We start from the raw sequence: 17,331 nt of genomic DNA on the forward strand, positions 1-17,331 counted from the left end.
GCAGTCCATAAAGGAAAATGAGAGCTGGGCCCCTTTCACATTTACACTCCCTGAAACCTCCCTTAAAACAATATTTTGCCAAATTGTCTTCAATCTGGTAAATGATAAATTTCCAAAAGTCTATTCCAAATTTCCCAAGTCCATTTCAGAGTTTGTAATATTCCAAAGGATAATATTTTAATCAAGTTAAAAACGACTTATGTACATGGATGCTCACTGTCTCATCCAAATCAGTAATTATGTGTGTATATTCTCCATATACAGAACATCTATGTTCATACACACAGAGAAAAGATTGAAAATACAGTCGACCCTTGAACAACATGAGGGTAAGGACTGCCAACCCCCTCTCCCCATGTAGTTGAAAAGTCACTAAAAACTTCTGACTCTTAAAAACTTAACTGCTAAAAGCCTATTAACCAGAAGCCTTACCGATGACATAAAGTCAATTAATACATATTTTGTATGTTATACATATAATATACTCTTATACTAAAATTAAGCTAGAGAAAAGAAAATGTTATTAAGAAAATCTTTTTTTTTTTTAAAGATTTTATTTATTTATTTGACAGAGAGACAGAAGAGCACAAGCAGAGGGAATGGCAGAGGGAGAGGGAGAAGCAGGCTCTGCACTGAGCAGGGAGTCCGATGCGGAGCTCGATCCCAGGACCCTAGGATCATGACCTGAGCCGAAGGCAGACGCTTAACCATCTGAGCCACCCAGGCGCCCCTATTGAGAAAATCTTAAGGAACAGAAAATACATTTACAAAAACAATCCAGGTGTAAGTGGACCTGCACAGTTCAAACCTGTGTTGTTCAAGGGTCCACTGTGTGAAAGAACATAATAATGATTTTCTCTAGTCGGTGAAGATTGAGGTGATTTTTGTTTTCTTCTTTAAAATTTTATGCATTTTCCAAATTTTCTACTATAACAGAAAACAAACATTTAAATTTTAAAAGAAAATACTTACACTAATTTTATTAACTCAGCATCAGAATTTAGAAATAAACTCAACAGTATAACTTACTGAGCATTTTACAATAAATTTCACTGATAGGCTAATACTAATTAGAAGAAACACTGCAACAACACTGCCTAACTGGTATTTTTAAAAAATCAACTTCACTATTTTCATTCAAAAAGTGAAAAATAGAACCATACGGTGTCAGACTGTGCAGGATTAAGCATTGTACTAGGTGCACTGATGAGACTCAATAGTTGGGCATTTCTCCACTGGTCAGCTGAAAGATTCCTTCGAGGATACACCATCTGAAGAGAAATCAGTGCATCTGAAAGAGACTAATTAAAATAGGAAAAAAGGAAGTTGAGGAATAAAATTTTTTTTCCTTTTCCATTTAAATTTCAGCTATAACTGCTGTGTGTTTCTAACCGTATCATCCTAAAACAACAAAACGTAATTACAACTATGCTCCATATAATATCTGAGGCGGGTCTGGCTATCTCAAGTTTTTTTTTTTTTTTTTTTTTTAAAGATTTTATTTATTTATTTGACAGAGAGAGACACAGCGAGAGAGGGAACACAAGCAGGGGGAGTGGGAGAGGGAGAAGCAGGCTCCCCGCTGAGCCAGGAGCCCGATGCGGGGCTCGATCCCAGGACCCTGGGATCATGACCTGAGCCGAAGGCAGACGCTTAACGACTGAGCCACCCAGGCGCCCCTCAAGTTTTTTTTTTAATTTCATAAAAGCAACATAGATTCTGCATTCCTGGGCAAGAGCTTAGCTCAGGAAATCACGTTACATCCTTGGAAGTTAAAATGTTTGGCAATCTTGGGATCTTTATTTCAAAAGGGGTAGGAAGCCTAGTGTTATTCTTTTGTACTCTGACAGTTCTCACTGAAATAACAGAATGTTAGGGTTATATGATTAAGTGTTAATAGAACTCAACATATTTCGTATTTCTCCAAAGAATGCCTTATAAAAAAAATGTACTCTATCTTAATAAATTACTTAACTTCTATTTGCCATTTGGTCTGTTAATTACAGCTTTATCATCAAGGTATTTAATGTTTCTTCTCATCTGCTTCTTGCTTGCTTTTAACTGGGCTTTGGTACTCATCTCAGCTTCCTAAAATTTCTGTACAAGAATGATGATTTTTTTTAAAGATTTTATTTATTTATTTGACAGAGAGAGCCAGAGAGCACAATGGCAGAGAGAAAAGGAGAAGCAGGCCGTTGAGCAGGGAGCCTGATGCAGGGCTCAATCCCCCGACCCTGGGATCAACCTGAGCTGAAGGCAGACACTTAACCGACTGAGCCACCCAGGTGCCCCCAAGAGTGATTCTTTAACCTGACTGTTACCATGCGATTTGTTCAGAAAACAGAAAGCAAGGTTCTACCTAAAACTTAGTCAACCAGAACCTTTGGGAATAGACCCCAGAAATCTGTATTTTTATTATACTCTACCAAGTGATTATGAATATATTTTTTAAATTAAATTAATTTTAACAAATCCTAGCAAATACAGGATAGACTTTCTACCAAAACGTGGGATATTGGGGCACCTAGGTGGCTCAGTCAGTTAAGCATCTGACTTGATTTCAGCTCAGGTCACGATCTCAGGGCCGTGGGATAGAGGCCTCTGTTGGGCTCCACACTCAGCGCAGAGTTTGCTTGAGATTTTCTCTCTCCCTCTGCCCCTTCCCCCATTCACACTCAACAGAAAGAAAGACAGACAGACTTAAAAAAAAAAACTGGGATATCACGGAACATCAGAAAAATCATGATTAGGAAATAGTCTAATCCAAATGGACAAATCTCCTCAAGCAATTTAATAGTCTAGTATATGCGAATGATTATGGAGAACTTAAAAAGAGATCCAACAGCCTTTAAGGAAATTTTCATCACCTAGGTGGGAAAAGAAACAAATTTGAAGTGGGTAAATAAAAACAAGGCCATCCATGATTGGCAAAAAATCAGAAATGGATCCACAGAGAAAACAAGGGAGGAGTAGGGAAGACAGTTCTAAGTGAGGAAAAAGCACTACCAAAATCAGAGACAGATGACTATGATATGCTCAGCACTCTGAGGAATCCTGACACTTCCATCTACAATGCTGATTTTTACTTCAAAAATGATGCCATCCACTAGCATCTTTCTAACTAAAGATCCAACTAACTTCAAAACATTAAACCTATATAAATTTGTGGGATAATACAGCTTTGCAAAAAATTAAACTGCAAACAAATCTTCTGTAAATGCATCTTCAGAATTTTCACAGGAGTAAGAAAACTGAGGGAAAATTCTTGGCATTAACAGATTTATACAAAATAGTGTATTATTAAAATGTCTAACTCTCATCATTCAAAGAGAATGAACCAAGATTCTGAAATCTTGGGCTTTAGCTCTGGTTTTGCCACTATTACTGCCAAATGACTAACTGTGTCACTTCTCTAGCCCTCAATTTCCTTATCTATAATGAGGATGTATGAGATACCTACACATTTTCTCGATGTGCTTAGGAACATTTGAGGCAGCCTACTGCAGAGACACCATATGGCAAGACTCCTCTGAACCAAAACTGTTTCATTAAGAACTATTTTTTTAATATATTGTAAAAGATAGACATTCCAAATTATTTTCACAAAACTCTTATTTTTTCTCATTAAGAGGCTTTATTAGTAATATAGCAAAAATGTATCAGGTGGGGGGAGAACAAAGAAAAAGAAAATTAAAAAAATAATAATAATAAAATGTATCAAATACTATGTATCCAAATACTTTTTATGAAGTAACTCATTTAATCATCCTAACAACCATATGCGGTAGGTACTATTATTCCATTTTTACAGATAAGAAAACTGAGATACTATGAAGTTGGTTAAGTAACTTGCCCAATATTACATACTTAGTAATTGGCAGAGTTGGGATTAGAACCCAGGTAGTCTGGTATAAGAGTAAACATTCTCAAATACTAAATTTCACTACCTCTATACCCTATACCGAATCTAAAAACTATAATGAATGATTCCTGAGTCTCCAAATACTATTTGGAATCTAACTAATATGAGTTCTCTGGTTCACAACTGGATAAAACCATACATAGCTATTATTCATATCCCATTATAATGTTTTTCATAAAAGAAGTTTATCACTCTATTTACCCTTATGCCTTTTCATATGCCTATTTATTTATTTAATTTTTTTTAGAGAGCAGGCAAGAGTGAGGGGGAAAGAGAATCTTAAGCAAGCACCACATGGGCTCAGCATGGAGCCCAACACAGGGCTCCATCTCCTGACCCTGTATCTCATATGCCTGCTACTGCATCTAAAAACCAGGTCTTACCTTGCTGTGGGGTACAAATTCTTCCATCATCTTCTTTAAAGGGTTTTCATAATCCACAATCATCTGACCAAGGCGTGGGTATTCTCGGTCACTTAAAACAGACATATCAAATTTCAGTGAGGTGTTAGCCATCAAACTGAGAATTTCACAAAGATCTGTATAATGCAGGTCTACCTTGCTCCATGGGTCATTTCATGAGCATAGTTGTATAATCCAATGATTGCCTTCCTTTCTTCAATTCGAGACAGCAGTATCATTAGTGTTGTATAGGTTATGATCAAATCTAAGTAGTTCTTTGTTAAATCAAAGTTTACAGTCTAGAAAACAAAAATCAAGTTTAACTCCTTATTTTGCAAAGTTTTAAACACACACACACACACACACACAAATCTTCATGGCAGCTACTGAAAACCAATAATTTTCTATATTTATTTTATCCCCATTTCTTTTTTTTTTATTAAAGATTTTATTTATTTATTTGACGGAGAGAGAGAGACAGCGAGAGAGGGAACACAAGCAGGGGGAGCAGCAGAGGGAGAAGCGGGCTTCCCAACTGAGCAGGGAGCCGACACGGGGCTCAATCCCAGGACCCTGGGATCATGACCCGAGCCGAAGGCAGACACTTAACAACTGAGCCACCCAGGCACCCCCATCCCCATTTCTAAGATTCTAATTCCTTCAACCAAAAATATACCTAAAATTTGGAAGTTATAGGTAACAGTTTTGTGTTGGTGACACAATTTTATGGATAAAAAAAAGTTTGTTATTGCCTTAACTGATGACAGTTTAAAAGGATAAACAAAACCAGAATAAGAAGGAATATGGAGCCTAAGCAAGAAAAAAGAATATTAAATAAATAATAAAATTCACTGAATAAGTAAATTGTCAATAGAGGCATTTTTCACTTTGACTTCCTGTATCTAGAAATTGTCTTACCTAAGAAAGAGTCCATCAAGTATGCTTTCACAGAGAAAAATATTATTCACTTAACTTTTTTTTAATTGGGCCCCCTAAAATAAAATACTAAACTTAACTACTATTTCCCAATATGTGCAAGACTTATATCCAGTGACAAACAAGTAAAAATAGAGAATACATGGTAACTCCTTACCTTAAAAAAGTGCTACAAAATAAGCCAATGTAACAATGCTAAAATTTCACACACTAGTCACATAATTTTTTTCTGAAGAAAAATATTCAGTCCCCTTAGCTCTATTAGAAAATCAGAAGAGAATCAGACATTTTTCTGAAAATAATACTTACAATATCAAAGAAGACTTGGCAAACATCAATAGTATTCAGCAATTCACAAACATGGTCCTGAAAATAAAGCTTATTTTAAACTTTTATCTATATAAATAATACTAAATTTAGAAAACATACACAAATTTAAATCTTAGTTCTAGAATTCAAATTTTACTATCTACAAGTGATAAAGAAATTTATACAATTAACAAACATCATTGTATGTTAAATATTACATATTAAAATACATTACCTTAAATTCCATAACATCTACAAATGTGAAGTAGTATAATGCCAGATTTTTCAGAATCTCTGATTTTTCTTTCTGTAGCTGTGCAAGCTGTTGCTGTAAAAACAAATTTAGAATGCATTGTTCATTCAGAATAAAGATATTTAATTTTACTACCAACTATCTTCTTTTATGATTGCTATATGGAAGCACAAGCTCTTAGAACAATATCTTTAGATGATTAAGGCTTTTTTAAAAAACCAAAATACTTGAGACAGCAACTGCTAACAGTAATCAGCAACTGACAGTGTGAGGCTATAAAACCAATCAAAGCAGATTAGTATCAAACTGAACTACTATTAAGGAAAGTTGGAAAATGTTAGGAAAGAATATCAAATGAACTCTTTAAAAAAATTAAAAACAACTCATGAGCATGATCACATTACTAGAAGTGAGAGGAAAAAAAAGATGAAAAACACTGTAACTTACACTACAAAAAAACAATATGCTTTATAAATTTGGAACTTACCAAAAAGAACATCCAGGCAAAGCCACGTTACGCATGCAAAATAAAATGTAGATACAAACATAAAATACAGTAACGGTTCCCTGACCAGATCCACAAAACACAATAATACATTAAACAAAAGCAAAAAACCACAACAACAAAAAAAGAAATGAGAAAGAAGCAAAACTAGGGTTAAGACACTGGTAAACATGAAAGAGGGAAATGTGAATACAAAAGATAAATATTATTCAATCAACTGTATTATTAGATTTACAAAAGTCCTAATTTTCTTTTTAAAACTATCAATATAAGTTCCAAAAGAATCCAGCCATATTTAATGCCCTGTGTATCATAAGACTGACAGAATTCCAATAAACTTTCCAGAACTTTTGATACTGAGTGTAGTCTACAGAACAGCAACTCCACATCATTTAGGAGCTTATTAGAATAGCAGATTCTCAGGCCCATACCAGATCTAATAAAATACCCAGGTGATCTGAATCTACATTAAATGTCTGAGAATCACTTATCTAGAATATGAGCAAACTAGAAAATACGGAAAGTGGCTTGAAATAACAAACTTGCTACCAAATCCACACAATTTTGAAGCTCTCACGCAGTTCTTACTTATACAGGAAGGTTGGGAGGGAAGATGCCTCTCTACATAACTGTACTGAACACCATTATGATAAGCCAGAAAATTCAGAGCAGTGAGTATAACATCAAGGGAAGATTAAAAAGAAAAAAAAACACAAAACTGTAACAAGACTATTTAAAACTGCAAGCACAGCAGTCTGGTAGACCCAGCTAATACAGGGTAAACTACCCTAAAGACTTCAGTCCCTGAAGACATTTAAAGAATTTTGTCTAAAAAACATGTGTAAATGAAGTATCTCATTACTCCCTTTAAATGCCAGACATATTAAAGTGTATACTTACAGTGATGTATAACTGTTTTTAGCTTTATCTACAATAGTAACTGACTTTATTTTGAAGAATATATCTGTTTCAAAACAATTCCATGTTCATATGCACATTTTTAATCAAATCATTACCACTCATAACAGCAAGCAGATACTTATTTAAAAGTGATTCTATTTCCAGGGTGTGGCAGATGGTCAAAATGGGTGAAGGGGAGTGGGAGGCACATGCTTCCGGTGATAGAATGAGTAAGTCATGGGAATAAAAGGTATAGCACAGGGTGTTGTAATAGCACTGTATTGTGACAGATGATAGCTACCCTTGTGGTAAGCACAGTATTAACATATAAACTTCTAGAATCACTATGTCATACACCCTGAAACTAATGTAACACTGTGTGTCAACTATACTTCAATTAAAAATAAATAATGTTTAAAAGGTTCTATTTCCTCAATTAGTCTACCTTTACCTTGTTCAACATTAAACATTTATGATTAATGTCTTAGTCCTTTTTCTTGCTTTTCAGTCCTTTGAGTTTTGAAACATAATAGGTGAAAGACTCATTAAGATAAGCAAGAATATAATTCAGTTGCTACTGGGCTTAATTATTAATAGTACCTCTTTCAGCATCCTAATTTGGACAAAAAAAGACAGTCACCATCTCATTATGGCTTTAATGATCTTTTATACAAACCTCATTTTACATATTGAGAACCTAATGCACACAGAATGTAAAAGAACTGTTCCAAAGTTATGTAACTCCTTCATGGCAGGGTCAGGATTGGAAATCTCATTTCCTTACTCCTAATAAAGTGCTCTTTCTACCATTCTGCATGCCCATCAATTTCCCTTTTTAATAATAAGATCTCATTGTGGTCTAAATTTCTCATTCAATTTTATTTCCCCAAACCATATGTAACTAGCTTCTACAATGACTAAAAGAAATTCACTCAACTAATGAATGTCTGAATTCAAAACATCAAGTTTTCAAGGCCTTACACAATTTGGTCCTAAATTTAATTTACCTTTCCAATCTAAAATTTCCCCTATATTCATTCACACACAGTAGCCAAAACAAACTATTCACTATTTTCTATACATAGCTCATGTTTTCATTATTGTTTCCTCTACTGAGATGTCCAAATCCCACTACTCCCAAATCACTTAGTTTAAATGTTAACCTATTTTCAAGAAACCATCCCTGGGGGCACCTGGGTGGCTCAGTCGGTTAAACGTCCAATTCTCGATTTAGGTTCAGGTCATCTGGGATCGAGCCCCACGACAGGCTCCACACTCAAGGCAGAGTTTGCTCCAGATTCTCTCTCTCTGCCGCTCACACTCACTCTTTCTCTCTCTCTAATAAATAAATAAAATCTTAAAAAAAAACACCCATCCCTAATTAAACTTCTTCCCTGAATGCAAACATCTCCATCCTCTAAATGTGTATAATTTCTAATAATATCATTTTCTACCTTGTATCACAGCTATCTCCAACACTGTAAGACAGCGTATGAAACTCATTTCTTCAATCTCCACAACCCATATCATATAGCTCTGCACATAAGTATCCAATATAAACATCTAACAGAGGAGTGATTCTGACAAATTAAAGGCCTTTATATGTCAATGACAGATGACAGATTTGGGTAGTTTTGTTAGAAAGCCTACCTCTTATTGCACACCCATGACTAAATGACTTCACCTCTCAGAGCCTAATACCCTCATCATGAGCCAAAATAATGTACATAAGAACATCTGATAGTGCCTGACACCCAGAAAATACCCATTAAACATTAGGTAAGTAACAAAGGAGGCTCACAGACCACTTTTTCCAAAACAAGGAAAAACAAGGCTACTTTAAATAATCCCAATACTACTTATAGTACTTCTAATAAGAGTTCATATTAAGTGAGCACGCACGCCTTGCCAGATACTGTTCCAAATATTCTACAAGTATCTCACTCAATCATCTCAATCATGTTCCCTATTTAATGAAAATAAATTCCACAAAGCTATGCATTAAAGAGTTCAATTATAACAAAGAACAAAAGTGTCTACAACTTTCAGAATTCAACCACAAAAAATGCTACCATTTAGTTCTTAAAGTGAAGGAGAGTAGATACTACTAAAAAGTACTTAATTTTAGGTTCAACTTCCAAAACAAAGTTTTCTTAAGTCATCACCTCACTGTTTTACAGCAAACAAAAAGCAGGGAATAGTTTAAGAACATAAATTAGTAATAAATTGTTTGATGTTACAGAACAGAACATTAGAAAAGTACAACTTTGAGAAGAATTCATTCTATTCATTAATACTTTCAAAAGCATATCATAGATACACAGATTAACTATATACATTAGCAAAAAATATCTGTACAATGCTTTCATTAAAATTTCAAACTATGAATCATTATTCTTAACATTAAAGTAAAATATGTAAAAACTGAAAATAAACAAGATAAAGATTAGCCATGCAGATCATAAAACAAGACTGTATCTTTGCAATGAAAAATCTTGGTAATTAATCTTTGTCAAATTAAGAAGCATTTTCCATACAAAGTAAGTATCTAAAAAAATTGATGAAATGTAGTATTTACTAGTTTTCATTCTTTCAAAGAAAAATTACTGGCAACTTACAATAAGGAACCAATGGCTAAGACAGCAACTCACTGATTTTCAACACAAAGAAATGTGGCTATAGTTCTTTATTCACCTATTTCAATTATTACCGTCTTTCATTAACAAAGTTGCTTATGCACAATATTTTTCTTGGTCTAAATTATGCTAGTAGTTTGTTCCTCTTAAAAAACAACCAAGTACAGGGCGCCTGGGTGGCTCAGTTGGTTAAGAAACTGCCTTAGGCTCGGGTTATGATCCTGGAGTCCCAGGATCGAGTCCCACATCGGGATCCCTGCTTCTCCCTATGACCCTCCCCCTGCTCATGCTCTCTCTCCATCTCATTCTTTCTCTCTCATATAAATAAATAAATCTTTAAAAAAAAAAAAATTCCAAGTACAGAAGTTTGGTCTCAGGGAAAGCTTTGTGTATTTTCTTAGTATGATATTCTAAACCAGGCTTTTAAAAATACAAGTCCCAAGAAGCTATCTGGATAAACCTCTTGAACTGTCAGCTACCAGCCTCATCAACTGTCACCTAGATCACTACACTAGCCTCCAAACTGGACTCCATACTTCATCTCTTGCCTCTTCAATCTTCTCCACATACAAGCAGGAGGGTGAGAATTTTAAAGTAACACACTACCAAAAAAACTGATTCCAATAATGGTTATGCAAGATATTAATACTGGATAAAGAGTATACAGGAACTCTCTGCACTATCTCTGCAAATTTTTTAAGTCTAATATTATTTCAAAATAAAAGGCTTTTAAAAAATTCCAGTGGTTTCCCATCACACTTAAAATAAAATACAAAGTCCCTACCAGTGCCTCAGAATAAAATTTAAACAGGACATCTGCCTATCTTTAAGACCTCAATCTCCTTTCATACTCCTCTAGCCTCACTCTGTAAGCTGTCATACTGGTCTTCCTGCTCAGTTAATCAAATTCACCAAGCTTGGCCCTACTTCAGAGCCTTTGCACTTGCTCTTTCTCAAGTCTGGGATGCTCTTCGCCACTTCTTTGCATAGCTCACTCCCACATTTCTCTTTAGAGAAGCCATTGTTAGGCATTCTTCTCTAAAACAGTCTCCTTCCTCATTACTCTCTAACTCCTTATCCTGCTTTTTATTTCTTCCTACCACTCATCTCCAAATCAAAGTATGTATTTATTTCTGTTAATTGTTTGTTGTCTAAAATCTCAACTTGAGGGACGCCTGGGTGGTTCAGTCGTTAAGCGTCTGCCTTCGGCTCAGGTCATGATCCCAGTACCCTGGGATCAAGCCCCGCATCGGGCTCCTTGCTCTGAGGGAAGCCTGCTTCTCCCTCTCCCACTCCCCCTGCTTGTGTTCCCTCTCTCGCTGTGTCTCTCTCTGTCAAATAAATAAATAAAATCTTTTTAGAAAATAATAAATAAATAAATAAATAAATAAATAAATAAATAAATAAAATCTCAACTTAAACTTAAATCCATGAGAGCAAGGACATTTGTATCATTCTCTGCTTTATCTCCAGCATTGAGAACACTAGCACATAGATGGGCAATCAATTAATCCATCAATCAATTACTTATCCTCAACATTCTCAACCTAAAAATATTAAGTCAATTTTTAAACTGCACTGCTGATTGTAAATGAATGCTGTATCAGGCATCAACTCTTGTATCAAATGAGTTTACGTATCCTAACACAGAATGGTGATTTAATCCCTTAAACAAATCCCCAAAGTTGGGCAAAATACTTCATTATGTCTTTCCAGGATAAGAAAGCATAAAAGAAGGAAATGTGAAATATCTAAAGAGAATGACATATTCTATCCAATATAAGCAAATCTCTAAGATTACCTGAAAATCCAAATTCACACAAAGAATACACATTTTTTAAAAGGTTCATAGGATTTTGTAGGATTCTCCTTTTATCATATACAAAATGATTCTATTGATAGTCAATATTTCAGAAATGCATTTTTCTGAGCAAAGAGTAAATAAATTTTAGGGAAAGTAAATGATAACTAATCCTTCCCACTCTATCCTGCCACCCCCTGCACTTGCTCTCTCTCTCTAAATGAATAAATAAAATCTTAAAAAAATATATACTAACACAGTTGTGCAGCCATCACTCCCATCTATCTACAGAACTTTTTTCTATTTCCCAATCCAGGTATATTTTTATACTCACTTTCCAGATACAGAAATAGACCATAAAAGGGTAAAATGCCAATACAGGTCAATCAAATTTGAAAGCTCAAAACACCTCTTCAATATACACTGCCCTTAAGTGCCATGGGTGAAGAAGCCTCAGATATTGTATCATGTGGAAAGAAGAATCTACTCAGCATCTTGCTAAGCCCAGCTAGGCCCATCCCCCAACCAACCCACTTGCTAAATGCACCTGTGATGTAAGGCTGGTGAGACAAGCACAAGAATTGCCCTGTCTACCCATAGAATGATAAAAAATAAGTTGTTGTTTTAAGCTCAGTAAGATTTGGGGTGGTCTGTTATGTAGCAATAGGTAAATTAAAACAATCTTTATTTTACCACCTCAGTGCATTAACTTGCATCAGAAAAAATCCTGAAAGTTTAAGATTTCTGGTTACAAGATGGTCAAATTAATGCAAACTGATGAAACTACTGTAATTTTATCATTAGGACTAGAAAAATCACTAATTACAGGTCCTAGTATAGTGTGGTTGGTCAGGCATAACAGGTTTATATGAAAGACAGCACACTGTGTTAATAATATAATTTACTTCATATAATGGCATCATTTTCCAATGTAAATAAAAATATAAATGAAGCTAGTTCCTTTACATTCAATTTTAATAATTAATTTTTATAAATTTTTCTAATATGTGATTACCTTGCTTTCGTAACCTGGGGACACAGAAATAAATCAAGCTTTTCTTACTGATTAGATGTCATCACTGTAATCAATAATTATACCAAGCTATTCATGTCAGGATGGCCTCAGGTGCTGACATATACAAGGTAATAAACCAACATTAAACAGTCCTTGTTGGCTATACTTTTTACTTTTTAAAGTTTCAGTTTCTCTTCCTGTCAATTATCATTTGCTCCTGAGAGTACCTTTAATGTACAGTGCGTTAGAAAAGAGACTTGTTACAATTTTGCCTAAGTAAACTCAACAAGCTTGACACAGTGAGAACCAAAAAAGCTTATTTCTGAATAAACTTCATTTTTTCTAAAATACCACTTCTAGCTGCTCAAAATTGTTTTCCTAGCTTTATTGTGCTACAATTTACCTACCATAAAATTCATCCATGATAAATGAACAATTAAATAATTTGTGTAAATTTAGAGCTGTGCAACCACCAACCTTATTACTTTAGATTTCCATTATCGCAAAAAGTTCCCTTGTGCCTACTTAGTTAACCTCACTCTTACCCCCACTATCCCCAGCACCAAGTGCTACTATCTCAACAAATTTGCTTTTTCTAAACATTTCTTATAAAATAGAATCATACAATATGTAGCTTTTTCCATCTGGCTTCTTTCACTTAACCTAAATGTTTTTGGAGTTCATTGATACTACAACATGGATCAGTAGCGTGTTCCCTTTAATTCTGGAACAGTATCCCATTAAATGGATATACCACATTTTGTTTATTTATTCATCAACTGCTGGACATCTGAACTGTTTCCAGTTCTAGGCTATTATGAATAATGAATGCTGCTATAAACATATCTATATGTGGATGCGTACTTTCTTTTTCTTGGGAAGATTTTTTTTTTTAAGATTTTATTTATTTATTTAAGAGAGCAAGCATGAAACAGGGAGAGGGAGAAGTAGACTCCCTGCTGATCAGGGGGCACAGCCTGGGGCTCAATCCCAGGACCCTGAGATTCCAGGACCCTGAGATCATGACCTGAGCTGAAGGTTCAGCTTAACTGACTGAGCCACCCAGGAACCCCTCTTGAAAAGATTCTTAAGGGCGCCTGGGTGGCTCAGATGGTTAAGCGTCTGCCTTCGGCTCAGGTCATGATCTCAGGGTCCTGAGATCGAGTCCCGCATCGGGCTCCCTGCTCCTTGGGAGCCTGCTTCTCCCTCTGCCTCTCTCTCTCTCTCTGTCTCTCATGAATAAATAAATAAAATTTAAAAAAAAAAAAAGAAAAAGAAAAGATTCTTAAAAGTGGAATTGCTTCCTTCCTAGTTCTCAGAGGTAATTCAAAGAGGCAAGTGATATGAAAAGTAACCTCTAGGAAAGTGAAGAGTTACTGTAATAATATATTATTCATTTAGTCAACAAATATCCCAACCTATTAAATTATCAGGCATCATGAGGGGAGCTGGGGATAAAACTATGAATAAAATTATAGCCCTCTAAATGAGTATATAATCTAGTAAGGGTATGTAGATACACAGGTAACTCTGACCTTTTTTTAGGTAAATATCCAGTTTTAGAAGCTGGTTACACCAAAATTAACTTCTAGGTACAAGGTGCATGGTGAAAAACTATAATGCTTAATTTAACAAGACAAAGACCCTCACCAACTAGCAATTACATGAAAGAGGTTTAAACACACACACACACACAAACAGTTTGAGAAAGACCACAATAAGAATGGTAGGAGTTTCCTTTTCTGTCTGGGCTGCCGACATGCCATCCAGACTGAGGAAGACCCAGAAACTTCGGGGCCTCATGAGCCACGGCCACGGCCGCATCGGCAAGCACCGGAAGCACCCAGGAGGCCAGGGTAATGCTGGTGGCATGCATCACCACAGGATCAACTTTGACAAATATCACCCAGGTTACTTTGGAAAAGTTGGTATGAGACATTACCACTTAAAGAGGAACCAGAGCTTCTGCCCAACTGTCAACCTTGATAAACTGTGGACCTTGGTCAGTGAGCAGACACGGGTAAATGCCGCCAAAAACAAGACTGGAGCTGCGCCTATCATTGATGTGGTGCGATCGGGCTACTACAAAGTTTTGGGAAAGGGAAAACTCCCCAAACAGTCTGTCATCGTGAAGGCCAAATTCTTCAGTAGAAGAGCAGAGAAGATTAAGGGTGTCGGGGGCGCATGCGTTCTAGTAGCTTGAAGGCACGTTTGGGGGGGGGGGTTCATTAAATGCTAACAAGTGCTTTTCTAAAAAAAAAAAAAAGAATGGTAGGAGTTTCTAAGGGTAGGGAAGACGGTGAAAAAGATGGGGGAAGTTAAAGGAGATCCTAAAATAGAGAAGGCTCCCAGGAATTATTTTTCTTACATATTGACAGAGAGTGGTGGCTCATGTTAAATTTCCTCAATTCACAGGCCTGTAAACACGAATAACGTTTATGCTTAAACTGTCTTGGCTTCTTTCTGGCCTTTTTGTTTATCTGTTGTTCTTGGGAGATTTGTAGACAAGGTAAAATGGCATCAATGGAAATATAACTCCCACTTAATACCTGTAATAGCCTCTTAATACCTATACATCTTCATCAATTCTTTGAACTCTGAGGCACCTCCTATCTATTTACCCTATCATCTTTTCACTCACCATCTCATGCCCAATTTCCTTTTTTATCCATCTTAAGACTGAATGGCCCATCATTGTATTACACCCTTGTCCCTTTCTTCCTCTATCATTATTGCCTGATAAAACCCACAGTGAGAGAAAGCATATATACATGCTGACTTGATCTCAACCCCAATTCATGATCATAAACCATAACTGAGTAGCAACATTACTCCATTTGCACTGCCAACTTTTACTGTCAATTCATTCTCCTACTCTCAATGATTATGCCACTCCTCCTCTCTCTTCAATAATTTCTCTTCAACTTCTCAGCTTCATGCGACCTATCACAGCCCGATAATTATATATAGAATTGGCTACTCAAAATCTCCACTCAGATTTCTAGTAGGCCCTCAAATTTAACATATCTAATATTGAGCTGGTGAGTACTATCCCTTCTATACCCCCACCCCAAACCTATTCCTCTTGTGTCCTCACCCAAGTAAATCTTGACATCTGTTCAAGCCAAAATCTTGGGGTCTTCTCATTGTCTCATATACCCCCTATCAATGCATCAGCAAATTACTGTAGATTCTATCTTCAAAATACATTTCCAGAATCTGAACATTTCACGACCAGTCTTCAAAATAATTCAGAATCTGAACATTTTTTACCTCTACAATTCTAGCCCAAGTCACAATCAGCTCTCATCTCAATGACCATAAATTTCATCCTCAGAATGGCATTCCCTGGTCACCTTAAGTATCTCCCCACTATCATTCTGCTCTGTTCTTCTTCTTAGAACTCATCTCTACCTGGTATTACATTCATATTCTTTTCTGTCTATCTCTACCCAACAGAATATAAGCTCTACAGGGGGCAATATTTTGGTTTGTTTATTCACTGTCAGATCCCCTCTCACGTAACAGGACTTGGCTCACAGACAGCACTCAACAAACCTTTCAAGTAAGAGAATAAAGTAGTAAGAGTAAGTCAATACAGTGAATAAGTGATAAATGGAGGGAAACTATAAATGCAGCACATAACCTAATTGGAAGGGTTAAAAGAAAGCTTCTCTGAAATGGTGACATCTAAGGATAGACCCAAAAAACAAGTAGAAGTTAGCCTAGTGAAAGAATATGGGAGAAAGATATTTAGCCAGATAGTAAAAACAGCAATAAACAAAGGCCTAGAGGCAAAAGAGAGCATGGCCATTTGTGCCATGAAAAGTATAAATACCCTCTCCCAAAATAAAATACTCCTTAAAAAATAAGCAATTAAGGAGTGCCTGGGTGGCTCAGTTGGTTAAGCATTTGACCCTTGATTTCAGCTCAGGTCATGATCCTAGGGTCATGAGATCGAGTCCCCATGTGGGGCTCCACACTCAGTGTAGAGTCCACTTGAGATTCTCTCCCTCTCCCTCCCTCTGTCCCTCCCCCCACTCATGCACTTACACTCTCTCTCAAATAAATAAAATCTTAAAAAATATATAAGCAATTAAATAAATTTTCCCGTGTTCTACATTCTACCCAACACTAGACAGAGGACTAACACAGTAGACTATCCTATTTATTTTTGGCCAAAGACCATTGGTATACATATTTAAAACATTTTTAGCCAAGATCACTGCTAGGAAGAATAAAGAAAAATAAGTGTTTTTGCAACATGTCTCATTTACTCCACTGTAGTTTCTTTTGTTGCCTTTCACTTTGGATCTTGGCAAATAACTTTTGATCTGACCAAAGGTAAGACCAGACCTGCCATGATAAATGGTAAAATACCATGCTAAGGGTACTCAAAGGGTACCAGGCTAAAAGTGGCTAGAGTCCCCTTTAAACAAATGACCAAGAAAATAAAAATTAAAAATCAACAATTTATTAGGTATTGGTAACATCCTTTGTTATTATGTAGGGGATCATAATTACCATTGCAGTCACTAAAGGTAAGATACAACTTTAGGAATTTGAGGAAAATAGAAAGATGACTGCCAGTGCCAGGAATGTATCTCCTTGGGGGTTATGCTAGGGGCTATGCTATAAAACCCCAGTATAATG

At 35.9% G+C, this 17,331-nt stretch overlaps 2 protein-coding genes across 3 annotated transcripts in view; one reads left to right on the top strand and one right to left on the bottom strand.

Annotated features, from left to right (window-relative positions):
* NCKAP1 (NCK associated protein 1) overlaps positions 1 to 17,331 on the bottom strand; it is a 104,989-nt gene that overhangs the window by 62,880 nt on the left and 24,778 nt on the right. For both annotated transcript variants that reach the window (XM_045868398.3, XM_045868397.3), the window contains exons 3-7: positions 5,804 to 5,896; positions 5,569 to 5,625; positions 4,480 to 4,622; positions 4,306 to 4,396; positions 1,164 to 1,301 (exon numbers count right to left, since the gene is read on the bottom strand). In XM_045868398.3, coding sequence (XP_045724354.1) covers positions 1,164 to 1,301; positions 4,306 to 4,396; positions 4,480 to 4,622; positions 5,569 to 5,625; positions 5,804 to 5,896 — 522 coding nt within the window. The remainder of the gene's footprint in view (positions 1 to 1,163; positions 1,302 to 4,305; positions 4,397 to 4,479; positions 4,623 to 5,568; positions 5,626 to 5,803; positions 5,897 to 17,331) is intronic.
* Positions 14,418 to 14,941, top strand: LOC123839047 (large ribosomal subunit protein uL15-like). Its single transcript, XM_045868399.3, has one exon. The coding sequence runs from the start codon at positions 14,438 to 14,440 to the stop codon at positions 14,879 to 14,881; it is 444 nt and encodes a 147-aa protein (XP_045724355.1). The 5' UTR covers positions 14,418 to 14,437; the 3' UTR covers positions 14,882 to 14,941.

This window comes from Mirounga angustirostris, unplaced genomic scaffold (genome assembly GCF_029215605.1).
Source record: "Mirounga angustirostris isolate CCGP_5_RB_7025 unplaced genomic scaffold, mMirAng1.0.hap1 SCAF_3, whole genome shotgun sequence".
Classification (NCBI taxonomy): domain Eukaryota; kingdom Metazoa; phylum Chordata; class Mammalia; order Carnivora; family Phocidae; genus Mirounga; species Mirounga angustirostris.

What these genes read in the sequence shown, in the direction of transcription:
- LOC123839047 (XM_045868399.3), top strand. Translation starts at nt 14,438, where the DNA reads ATGCCATCCAGACTGAGGAAGACCCAGAAACTTCGGGGCCTCATGAGC.